The sequence below is a fragment of the Pundamilia nyererei genome, unplaced genomic scaffold (genome assembly GCF_000239375.1).
Source record: "Pundamilia nyererei isolate P.nyererei 1_Seehausen unplaced genomic scaffold, PunNye1.0 scaffold00010, whole genome shotgun sequence".
Taxonomy (NCBI): Eukaryota; Metazoa; Chordata; class Actinopteri; order Cichliformes; family Cichlidae; genus Pundamilia; species Pundamilia nyererei.
Genome location: NW_005187411.1, coordinates 3,622,714 through 3,635,865, shown reverse-complemented (window position 1 = coordinate 3,635,865; position 13,152 = coordinate 3,622,714). Strand labels below are relative to the sequence as shown.

The following is a 13,152-nucleotide window of genomic DNA, read 5'->3' as shown; positions in this document are numbered from 1 at the left end:
ATCTCAGAGGTTCAGTCTCTCGGATAAAGAGGAGATCACTTGGAAGCCTGGACAACTCCATCCCCAATCCTATTGAGAGAAGTAAAAGCCCTAGTCTACAGAGTGGCAACGGCAGCTCTAGTGATGATGATGGAAGTTGGGATACAAACAGCTGGAGCTCAGTGGCCACCTGCTTACTACGGACTCCTATTAAGCAAGACAGCAATGAACAGTCTTGCAACACTGATCAGGTCTCCTCTGCTGTTGAGGGTGAGGATGAAATCATTTACCAAAATCTTATCATTTCACGTCCTCCTGCTAAATCTGAAAGCAAAAGAGACCATGATCATGAGAATACTTGCACAACACAAAGGAAAGATGCCGGACTCCAAAATATGTCATCATCTTGCAAAAATGCTTCTTCGGTCTTATTCCATCAGTGTGGTGAGAAATCAGAGGACAGGCGCAAGTTCTCACAGTTTCTAAATGAAGTGACTTGCAGGGTCTTAAAATCAAATGGTGGTCCTCTTCAGCAACCGTTCATTTTACGACATAGCGATCTAACTCCTCCACCACCTCCACCAACTCCATCTCGCACACCACTACATTCTGCCTTAACAAATCCACCGCCACCATCGACATCAACAACAAACTTATGGTACAGTCCAACCAGTTCGAACCTTCAGCCGATTAAGGAGTGTGACTCCAAAGATATCACAAGTTCCATCCACCAGTGGAGCAAGACATTACCAAGCTGTAGGATCATAGAGCCGAGAGAAGTCCTAAGGAAAGTAAAAGAAGAGACTCACTCACACCCAGAGCCCAACCAAGAGCTATGTCCAAAGATCCAAGCACAAGCCCCTACTGGGAGACATTATCTAGAGACAGACATTGACAGAGTGAGGCAGCTGGATGAACTGGTAGCTAATGGCACCCTTGGGAAAGAGAAAACTGAAAAAGTGCTTGAAGAAGGTATAGGGAGAGTAAAGAAAAGGGAAAACAGGACTCTGTGGGAGAGAAATGGAGGCTTGGGGATGGAAAAAGAGAAGGAGAGGGAAAAGAGAAAAGAAGCCTCCTGGGAGAGAGACAGAGGAGGTGAGAAAAGGAGGGAAAGGGACAGAAAAAGAGAAAAGCTTTGCTGGGAAAAAGTTAGATGGTCAGAAAGAGGGCGGGAGAAGGAGAAAAAAGTTATTCCTACCTGTTATGAGTCACCTTATCCTCATCTGGCTGCCAGTGGACGGAACAACCCCTGCCCTGTCTTCAGCTGGCCGGAGCAGCAGTTTCCGAGAATGTCCTACAGGTCTACCTCATTGCCCAGACCTCTAAATGTTGCTGTGAGTACATTACACTACACTTAATTGTTCGTTTGGTGGTTTGGTTTAAAAATACATATACATAGAACAGAGATCATCTAATGTATGTGTTGAAGTTGAAGTTATTTCCTGAATTAATCAGATTTGATTTCCAACATGTGAGGTGTCCCACAACACCTCCGTTGGCCATGTCTGCAAACCACCATCTGCTTTTATTAATATGCAATAATGTTCCAGCTGCTGTTTTTGATATGGTATTGAACAGGGTTGCTTTAGCCAAGAATTTATCACCATTTCAAGAGGTATAGTCCAGCAGGAAGTAATTAGCACTATGTCAGTTATGAATAACTACTTCCTGGAAAGCCTGCGTTCTTTAAACTGTGAACAGCTTATGTGAAAACTGCAGAGGATTTTTGCAGTTTGATTTTCAACACAGCAGATCAAAATGAGGACTGCAGATACACATCCCACATACTTTGAATTTTATTACACGATAGACAGTTATTACATCATGCACAGTAACTTTATTTTGCACTATTGTGAAGATAATTGTCGTGATCATTCTAAGAAATGATCAGTTTGTGTCATGTTTTCTCCTGCAGTAAGAGTAAATGCAGATTGCTGGAAATGAGAAGCCAAATGAATAAGATTACACAAGCCTCTGATGAATTCACTCAGTCTTTATTCAAGGCTTTGATATAGTGTATTGCATCACATTCGTCTTTGTTAGCTGAATATTACTCTTCTCAGACTTATTATGTAGATGTGACTCATTTATGTTTGCTGTTTTGCTTAATTGCATCTGACACATGACCCACTTGCCATACAAAACTAAATCTGAAAACATGATTATTCATTAGCGAGAATCTGAATTATTCTGTGCTGTATATGCACAGGAATGCATGCACATAACATACAGATAGCTCCATAAGTATTTGGACATTTGCTATCCATCTTTTGAATGTTTGTAGGGCAAAAAGATGTCGATGCATTTAAATGAAAAGTAAAATAGACCACAGCAATGCTTTGAGAATACCCTGGCCATTGAAAATGTGCATTTACCAAGAAAAGATTTGTTCAAACTGCAGCTCATGTTATGATTTTCAGTCTATGATTGAAAAGAATAGGTATAAGCATTTGAACAATTACACAAATTCTGTAGTTTTTGCCTCCATACTCCATCACAGGGGATTTAAAGTCACTGGGGATATGAAGAGCTTTATCAAAAGTATTGCATCAACAGTCTAGGAGTTACAGTGCCCTATTTTCAGAGGCTTAAAAATAATTAGTCAGTTGAGAAGGCAGTTTCGAGGCCTATTTTCTTGTTGTTCTATGACACATTAAAGCAGACAAAATATCTGGAATCAATTTCAAGTGTTGAACTTGTATTTTCCAGCTTTTTACTGAAATTCTCAAAATGAGGTCCAAAAAGTTGATGCAAGTGAAGGAGGCCATCATTAGACTGGGGAAAAAATAAAATAAAATAAACCTATCAGAAAGATAGCAAAAACATCAGGTGTAATCAAACAAACAGCATTTGGCAACACCAAAAGACCAGAGAGACCACAGAAAACAACTAAAGTGGATGAAAAAGTCCAGTCAAGAACATTTTAAACAGATAGGCATATCTGTTGTGGTATAAGCCAAACATGTAGTATACCTCCTTCTTTGCTATACTATGGGTTTTACTTGGATGTTTCTACTTTTTCTGGTCCCTAAAGTCTACATGAAGAGATGTCTTCATGAATGGAAGGTGCAAACCACTGGTTACACACAAGAGCAAGCAGGTCAGATTACACTTTGGCAGAAAAAACATCTGACAGGGCCTCAACAGTCCTAAAAAAAAAAAAATTTGGAACAGATGAAACCAAGATGAAACTGCACTAAAATGATGAGAAGAAAAAAGAAGGGAAAAGAAGAGAAACAGCTTGTGATTCGAAGCATACACCATCATCTGCGATAGCATGTAGGTCAGTGGAGCCAGGTCACTAGTGTTTATTGATGATGTGATTGCTGGTAGAGGCAGCAGGATGTATTCTGAAGTGTTGGGCTGTGCTCTGCTTAGATTTAGCCAAATGCCATAAAACTGATCAGACAGACCTTCGCACTACAAATGGATAATAACCCAAAGCATACTGCAAAAGCAACCCAAAAGTATCTCAAGGTAAAGAATTGCGATATTCTTCAATGGCCAAGTCATTCAGCTGATCTCAGAACATCCTTTTCACTTACTGAAGACCGAATTGAATGCAGAGTGACCTACGAAAAAGCAGCAGCTAAAGATGGCTGCAGAAATTCTAGGTGGGAAATACAGTTGGTGCACAAAAGCAAAATTACCAAAAGTGTGTAACTGTTCAAATACTAATGGACCCAACTGTATTCTTGCTCATGCTAATTTCAAATATAGACTCAAAATCACAGCGCGACCTACTAGATGAGCATTTTCAGTGGCCGGGATGTTCTCAGAGTGCTGTGCTGTGTCTGTATTACTTTTTATTTAAATGCATTAGCATCTTCCTGCCCTCCAAACATTCAACAGAGGGCTAGCAATGGGAACTACTGGTCCCTTTGGAATATCATATTAAGAAATACATCTGCCTTACTTGCTGCTTTTTTACTAAAATAGAGAAAGACTGCTTGAATCTAAAACAAATTTCACTATCCTGCTTGTGTGCCAGTGTGAAGGTAGCTGATACATAAAATATTTAAACACTTTCCCTCCTTCTGTTTTTGTTGTGCTTTTGAGCCTCAGGCATAGTAATGCCATCCAGTAATATGGCCTCTCACAACCTGATGCACTGTTGTACTAATACCCTGCTGCTAAATGGGTGAACTTTGACCAACGTCCAACAGTAAGGAGGAAGATAAATGTTTGGGATGTCGCTTTCTGACTAGAACTTATTCACTGGATGTCAGCTCCCTAGCAACTGTTCAGCCGATGAGTGGGTGTATGTATTAAAAGGAATACATTTGGCAAAAAGAGAGAAAACTGCTGTATGGCAGCTTTTCACAGTTAGTGGCTTGCAAGTGTAGAGATGAGGTGGGCGCTTCTTTCAAGGTTTGAGAAAAAGAAGGAGAAGTGTCCTCTGCAGTCTGGAGGGCAAGGCTGAAATACATCTATTACAAAATATGTGATGAGCTGAGATAAACTGAGAACTTGTAATTGAGGCATAGTGAAGTTATAAATTATCAGTCAGCAGCGGAATGCATCCTAACAATACAAGAGTATACCTGTGAAATACAGCAGTAATTAAACATGAAGCAAGTATGTGGGCTAATGTGTGTGTTTCGATAAAATCATCACCTAGTAAATGCAAGCATGGCGTCCTGTGAATGACCTTCATATTGGGATGAGAATAGCAGATTTACTGTTAAATGCTGTAGGAGCAGTGATTCAAAAAAGTGTCATGAAAATAATGCTGAAAAATATCCACAATGGTATCAGAAATAATTCTAAGAAGAAATCCTAACGATTACAAAGTTTTTTAAAAATACAAATTAATATTTTTTATGATAAAAGTTTTATCAAATGGTAATGTGAAATGCAAGATGGCTTCAAATCCAGGGGGCCTTCTGTGTGGAGTCTGCATATTCCCCCTGTGTCTGGGTACTCAGACATCCTCCTACAGTCCAAAGACATGCATAGAGTTGGGCTAACTGGTAATTCTAAATTGCCCATAGGTGTAAATGTAAGAGTGAATGCTTGTTTGCCTCTGTGTGCGAGCCCTGGCGGCATGTCCAGTGTGTACCTGTCTCTCACACTATGACAACTGGGATAAGCTCCAGACCCCCCATGACGATGAATTGGAAATCAGAAGAAAATGGATATTTAGCTGCCCAAGCTATGTACAAAATAAATGACAAATAGTGTTTGTCAAGTCAGTACTTTTTAATATATGTCTGCTTATTGTCTCCATTCTATCATCATTTAGCAAAAGCGAGTTAAAGGTTAATATTTTACCTTTTTCACTGAATGAAAGTAAATCCATGTGAGCTGATTATCATTCAGTGATGCCTTGCAGGAATGCCAATTCTATCCTCCTCCCCCTCTCTCTAGGCTTGCCCTCTCCACACAGAGGGATGCTGGGATGGAAGGATGGACGTGGAGGTGGGGCGGTGGGGGGATTACTGAGCGTTGTCTCATTCAGTAGCTGTATGAGTCATCCTGCTGTATCATTCGCACTGTTTGTAACACCCACGCAACTGCGTGAAGCCCGGCTTCCACACACTCACCAATACGCACTGCAATCTTGTAGTCCGTATGTTGAAGCTGTGCACCTGTGACATTTAATATACCTTGCTAAATCCTCACCAATAAGACTGACGTGAGTTGCGTGCAACATGCGAACACACAAACACCTGAAAACATACCAACTTACTACAGCACCAAAACAATGCGTGACTTTGTGGCCACTGTAAAGTTCATGAAGAAGATGGTGAAATTGGGAGTTTTTTATGGCCATGCATGTAACTTGTAACTGCATTAAAATAATTTAATGTAAATTCTTGTGAAATCCTTATTATTTACAATCTATATGCAAGCTATGACCAGTCTATTTATTTGCATTCATGTGTAGATATGACAGAGCAGCACTGAGTATGCTCCGAGTACTGAGTATAATATAGCTAGCCATCAGTTAGCTTATGTTATAAACACTAAACAGCGTTAGCAACCTGAAGCGACTAACTTCCACATAACAAAGTGTGGTCCTTTTTTTCTACAGATTGTTGCATATTGAAATAAAATACGAAGCGCTCAGCAGTGAGCTTCATGTTAGGCAGATTTTTGTGTTCCCTAAGGTAGCAATATCTTCATTCTTCAAAACAAGAGAGTGGTATCAAGAAAGAAATCTAAGAAGAGTACTTCATTCTTTTAGACTTCATTTGCAACATTTTTAGTTTTGTTTACCATTTTACTTTTTTGTACTTTCCTCCTAACAACTACAGTCTGCAAGTCTGCCTCTCACCCTCGGGCACTTTCTCTCCCTTTCTGCAGCACACAGCATTTTTCTTTTGCACTGTTAATCTGTCATTTCTTGCTCTGCCTCTCTCCTCCTTTCACTTAATGTTCTCAGAACTGATACAGTGTGTGAGAGTGAGGAAATAATGGATATATTTGTTTGCCGAGACACAGCCACTCTGAGAGCTCGTTAAACACCAGATAAGAGGTATTCCACGGCGTGCAGTGGCAGCGGCGGCACCAGATAAATCTGCTTGATAAATATATCTAATCATTTCACCCGCTTCTCTTCCTACCAGGAATCTGATGGCGAGACGCAGCATAACACAAGGTTGGCTACTTTCACTTTTACTTCCTCTCCTCCCAGCAGTTACACCTTCAGCCACACCTCTCCTCTCTCTCTCTCTCTTCCCTCTTCTCTCCATCACTCCCCTAACCCCTCCTCTTCCAGAACACCTCCTCCTGCTCCATTCAGTTCACAGCTCCCTCTCTCATTTTCTCTCTCTCCCCTCTCTCTCTCTCTCTGCCTACCAGCCCTGTCTCCAGTCAGAATTAGGGGAGTCTTTTTCTAAATGCATGCAGCTCTGAGGGGATGCACAGGCACATGAATGTAGTGATTTTATCTGCTGAAAATGAGGCAAATGGCATATAAACGGTAAGGCAAGGAAGCGAAGAAGTGCATGCCTGGTTTCATTAGTGGCGCTGAGATAAGTGTGTGTAGTTGCTTTGCTGCACTTGTGAAAGTAATGATTGTTGTGAGGGCTCTTCTGTAGCTGTTGTGCCTCTCTGTTCATGTGTTGCATATTCTGAGCGCTTTGAGAAAGCGCTGGGTAGACTGCTCTGCATTCAACAGTACACTATGTTTGGAGAATGTGACTACATGTTGTGCAGCATACTGGAGTAAAATCTGAAGGTTCTTTTTACTGGAAGTCACTGCATGTAAGTTAGGTTGGTCATGATCGTTTGGTCAAGTTGAACTAAACTGGTGTAACTGGTGTTGTTGCTTAGGGGTTATTATTGTCGTCTGGATTTTAGTGGTATGAGAATAATGAGTTACCACGTTTTTTTTCACAGCCCTCAATTTACTCCCATAATATTTCACTGAGCAAGAAGATACCACAGAGAGGCTATTACAGCCCAACGAGCCCATCATGAGAAAGAAAGTTGCTCTCATTAAGCCAAACTCCTCACCTTGCATTTGATGAGTTGAGAAAAGACGTGATAGATGGGTGTGATCACTTTGAATTTCAGTGAGGAAATCCTAAAGCCTTTGGTGATGCATTGCTTTTAGGTGGCTCTATAATCAGCATGTCAGCATAACATGATCATAACATCTAGAAGTTAATTGCTTTCACCTCCGGTCTTAACCTCCAGCTAGTGAGGAACCATTGATTTTGGAGATGATCCCTGCTTCCTGTTACATAATTAAAGCAAACAGAACCTTGGATAAAGTGCAGTCTAGAGGGAAACTTTGAGTCTTTGAAGTGAGTTTTAAACCTCCTGTACAGTGGAGAGAGCTTTAATTAATGTGGTGCAAAAACAAAGGAAGAGTGAACAATGTGCGCTAACCTTCTGCCACTTTAAGCTATATTAACTCGTAATTAGTTGGAAGATGGCACTTTGTATTTGCAAATGGTATGGCTGTGGAATGGTGCTGCACATTTATCCAATATTCCTTGTCAATATGCAATCTATGTCAATCACAGTGATGTAATTTACACACTTTTGCATATCCTAAATGTCTTTTTTGATTGTGTTTAATACTGAATGTGTACGTGCCATTTAACTTCAATATTTACTGTAAAATATTCTCAAAATGCAGTAACACAGTATGCTGGCAGACAAATAAATGAATAATTAACCAGGCAGCTAGGTATCTTTCTACTTGGAAAACCGAGGAAACAAGTCTGGTTTCCCCTTTTCCAAGGATCCTGTAAAATATCATAACATGCTTCTTTCAATCCTTTTCACTGTATTTAACTAACTGTAGTTTTTGCACACAGATACCCTGTTGGTGCGTTGGGACCAAAATTATTTCATTGCATTTCTTTTATTCATTTATTATTATTATTATTATTATTATTATTATTATTATTATTATTATTATTTATTCATCATCTCAGTTGGATTTAGAAAAAAGATCATTCAATAGCTGATACTTTTTTTCAGAGCTCAGTTATCTTGGTTGCCAGGATGGTGTGTCAGGCATAAAATATCCTTGCTTATATACTTACCACTAATTTTCAAAGTCGTGCTTCCTGTGACATAAATGTGCGAATTTGTGTCCAGGAAAAATGAACATTATTAGATTTTCTTTGCTATTTTACCATGTGATAGGCTGGTATGACCAGAGATGGGGAAATGTCCCTTGTCCATGCAAGCAAATTATGCTAATCATAATATATATGGCCAGGGGTTTCAAATAATAATGTATGGATATGTGCAGGTAATCCCTGTTAATCAAAACCTCAGGCTTCAGACTGCTCCAAGAGCTCAGTTTCCAACTATTGATTTTCTACTCTTGGCTCTGAATACTGTGAAAAAGAAATCTTGAATATGGTCATCTCAGGCTGATGCTCTGACTGTGAAAAAACAGTCCCATATACGTGCTGTTGAAAATTTCCAATAGTGAGGGTCAGTCAGTAGAAAGTTAAATGGAGAGAATATAAAAATGATTGGTTCAAATATAGTATGTACTAATGGGCTCGGTGTAAGATAAATATGTTTTGGTTTTTAACTGCCAATCATGCAAAGCTACTCTAAATCTTGTGCAGTACAAGAATAAAAATATGCAATTGGAAATTAACATAATAGGTCCACTTTAAATGAGTCCAAAGATGAAAATTAATAAGTGCTGAAGTCTGTCCAAACAAACCATCAGCTCCACCAACCCCTGCAGCACAACGAGCTCTGCTCCTCCTCAGTTTTCTAAAATGATTCTTGTCATAGATAATAAGCCAAAGCTTACCACCAAAGGCTGTTTTGTACTTCACATGCAAGCTGAGTTAAATCAATGCCAATAAAATTGAGATCATTGTGCACCGACAAACCCTTTCAAAGTCACGGTCTCCATATGAAAGAGTGCACTAAGAGACTACTAGCCAAATAAAAGCCAGTTTTTATGAGATTTAAAGTAAATAATTGAAACCTTGTGAAAAGTCTTGTATTTTGCATGTTGTGTACGTGCATAGTAGATTGCAAGCACTGCTATTATCTGATTTTCAGATTTTTCATAAGCTCTTTACAAAGTGATTTGAAGACGAAATCTGAATTTTCCTACTTTCTGACTGTAATACAAATATCACTATCAAACTAAAATTGAAAGCTGAAAATAGTGAGCACATTGCATACTGCAAAAGAGACTGTGTGCCAGTTAAGTCAAAAAATAACTGCTTACTGACAGATGAAAAGGTTACAGCTTTATAACTTTTTTTCTCTCTTTTCTGGTCTCAAAACAACAAAATTCTTGTCCCCGTTCAATCTTTCAAAGAATTCAGTGAGTTTTCATTAATCCGAGGGTAACGGAAGTATCTTTGTGAACTTAAAATTGCAGTCAGAGCTTGCTGAGATTGAATAAAGCAAGGACAGGAAAGGGATTGAAAAGCAGCCAAAGAATAGAGGGCAACTGCTGCATTAGTCCAACTCCTACTTTAGTTTTCCACTAATGTTTCATCTTCCCTTTATCAGATGCATCAATCCGTGATCCACTTTTCCACCACCATCAGCTTCTTAACGACATCAATCGCCTGCTCTGCTTCACTTAGACTTTTAGGAATATGCCTGAAGAAGCTTTGTTTGTTCATCTCTCATCTCTTCCTAAGCACGTAGCTTCCAAAAGCAGATGCTATACAAAGTCTCCCTTCAGGTTAGCCTGGAGCAGTTTACCACCTCTCTGCTCTCTCATTCTTCTGTCTAATTATTTCCAAGACCATGAGCTCTGGGAATCATGCAGGAGCCGTTTGTTAGGGTCCACTACTGTAGCGTGTGGAGCTGGGTGATGTGGAATCTACTTTGGAGCGTTCTCAAGGGTTTGGCTCTGTCTTCGAGCGTGCACATGTACCCATATTCTTTGATTTAGACCGCTGTGCATCACATGTCTAACTTTTAAGATGCCTTCTCCCTTTGACGTCCCACCTCACCACCCTCATCGCTCCCTGGACATCTGGAGATATGCCTGTCTGCTGCTGGCGTTTATACAGCTCCGTAAAAGCCAACAGGACAGGGTCAGCTGAGCAACATAAGCCTCTGGTGCACATACACATAGAGTAGACCTCAAGTCTCTCAAAAGCACAAAGTCCATGTACTGTATGTCAAAAGAGTGGGATGCGTGGCATTTTAATGTGACCGATAAAATACAGAAGATAAAGGTCTTCAACTCAGAGGTTTTAACTCAAGCTTACTGCCCCTACTTGCTTGTGTGTTCTCATTAATGCATTAGCTTCAGTCCTGATCTTTCTGGTTCAGTGTCGTGGTTCTGACGCTCTTGCTGTATAAACAATAATTTGTTGACACGCTCTTGGCAGTGTGTTGAGCTTAATAATAGAAGCGGCTTTTTCCTCTTAAAAGAGGCTTTTTGTCAAACAAATATACAGCTCTGTTTCTAGCTACATGTTGAACAAACTGCGCACCTATTGCACCCATTACACCTCAGTAAATATTTCATTGCACCCTGGAGGGCTGTGCACATGCTGCTGTATGTTCGGCCCACATGCGCATAATCACTCTGAGCCCCGGTGGCCTCCTGTGGTTTAATGCATGGTGAATTTCCAGATGTCCAATCTGGACGGTGATGATAAAAAAAGAAAAGGCTTTAAGGTGAAAAGAACAGGATTCTTTTTTCAAAGACAAAATGTGGCCATTGTAGAGCTTTGTGGTCTGCAGCGCTGAGCTGTCCTACAGTACGACGTTATGCTGTACTCTACAGAAGGGAATGTAGGGCTTTAGTCAGAGATTAGAGTTAAACCTATAAAGTCAGTTATCACTGGATTTATATCAGTAAATTTGGTAAATCTGATGTCTGTGGAAAAAGAAATTAATAGTTTCCTCTATTAACTATAATATTAGGGATTTATATAGTTATAAATGTCAACAAAAAACCTATATATGGGCTCTTAAAGTGGTTATAATTAATATTGCATTAACAATGTATGACATGACTCATATGTCAATGAACCTTCAGAGAATTGTGCACTTCCTCTGTGCAGTTTTACTATGTGCTTAAGTTTATCGTTTCCATTTTATGGCTTGTTTGTAGTTACAGCAGACAGTTTTTTTAATGCATTAAGATGAGATAAAATAACACATAAGAGGAGTGTTTAAAAGCTACAGTACACGGCAAAATATTACCATCAGCTGTCAGTTGGTAGAAACCAAAAGCAGCAAAAAAGAGAGAGCATCACATTTAAATTCGGTAGGTGTAAATGTATGCTAACGTCGCTAACACAGCAGCTTTAAATGCAATAATATGTCAGTGTGTTGAATGAATATTGAAGTCACGCTGTATTTTGTATGAACCCACAAACAAGAGCAGAAGCTTAACCGAAGCAAACATTAACAGAAACTGTAGCAGCACAGCGAGGCTTCACTTAGGCACAGTGATGTCTTCAGTTAAAAGCTGCTAGTGTGCTAACATTCCCACAGTGCCAAAATGCAGATGTTTTTCAGAAATAATGTTTACCTTGTTTACAACTTGGTGCATTAGCATTCTGTTGTATATTTTAGTAAGTAACTGCAGGAAGCTCAACATTAGTGAAGAGGAAGATGGCTGCACTTGCTGACATGACATATTTTCACATATACAGTATGACTGTTGCTAAGTTGCTTAAAGTCCTATGTTAAGTTAAAATGAAATATTCCGAGGAATGCTAGAAATAGAATACACAAGGAGTTATAAAGTTTGACGGGTAGGAAGGAGCTTCTGTGATGTTCTTTGGTGGGTTTTTGCTAGCACAAGATGGAAAGGGTTTGAAGGTTTGACCAATACTGATCGTGCATCGAGTACAAAACTTGGACGGCATTGGGCTTGTGATCCACGCTACCACATATCTACATATTCTCCAAATACCCTATTCTTCTCCATCTAGATAAGCTTTGTCACTCTTAGAATATTTTTACGAGGTCTGTTTGCCTATAATTTGGTAAAAGACGCTTCACTCAGTCCTTGGGGCTTCTGCAGACACAGAATCATTACAGACTTGCAAGAAACTCAACTCTTAATTACCTTTGAGATATGAGGCCTAGTGGCAGGAGGCCTGCTTAAGACAGAAATATCTCTTGCAAGCGAGTTTGTGAAAGAGTAGTAGTAATGATAATAGTGGTATTTGTAAAACATTTTTTATTTGTTACTTAACGCCTTAAAGCCTAAAAGAACTTGACTTTCTGTTGCACTAAAATACACAGTAAAGGGCTTCAATGTATTAATTACAGCTCACTTGAGGAGAACAATGATGTTCATAATTTTGTGGGATTTGCTCTAATCCTGGTTGAGATGTTATAGTCTTCATTTAACTATTACATTTGACTAATTAACTACTACAGTTTAAACATTTACAAAAAACAGAAAAACCAAAAAATATTAATTCCCAAGTAGTAAAGAAAACACGAATATTACAGTATATATTAGAGCTTTAAAATGCTTCTTATTATACTTCTTGTCCTCTGCCAGGCTGGGAGCACAGGTATGTCACGACTGGGTTGTCGTGGCAACCTCAGCAAAGACTGAACTCCTCTTTCACATAATTTTAACAATGGAGATCAATTGAATCGGTCTATATGCGAAACACACAAACATAGCATATGGATTGTATTAATCTTATTATTATTATACTACTCTCTTTCTCGCTATCTCCCCCCCTCTCTCCTCCTGACTCTTGTTGCTTGCTTTAAGGGTTATGAAGGGGT

The 13,152-nt window shown here is 39.4% G+C and overlaps 1 protein-coding gene across 1 annotated transcript in view; it reads left to right on the top strand.

The window, feature by feature from the left end:
* The first annotated feature begins 1,262 nt into the window (after positions 1 to 1,262).
* The window catches only part of begain (brain-enriched guanylate kinase-associated), a 56,960-nt gene continuing 45,070 nt past the window's right edge, over positions 1,263 to 13,152 (top strand). The window contains exons 1-2 of the mRNA XM_005723862.1: positions 1,263 to 1,313; positions 6,552 to 6,583. Of these exons, the coding sequence (XP_005723919.1) occupies positions 1,269 to 1,313; positions 6,552 to 6,583 (77 nt within the window). The 5' untranslated portion in view covers positions 1,263 to 1,268. The remainder of the gene's footprint in view (positions 1,314 to 6,551; positions 6,584 to 13,152) is intronic.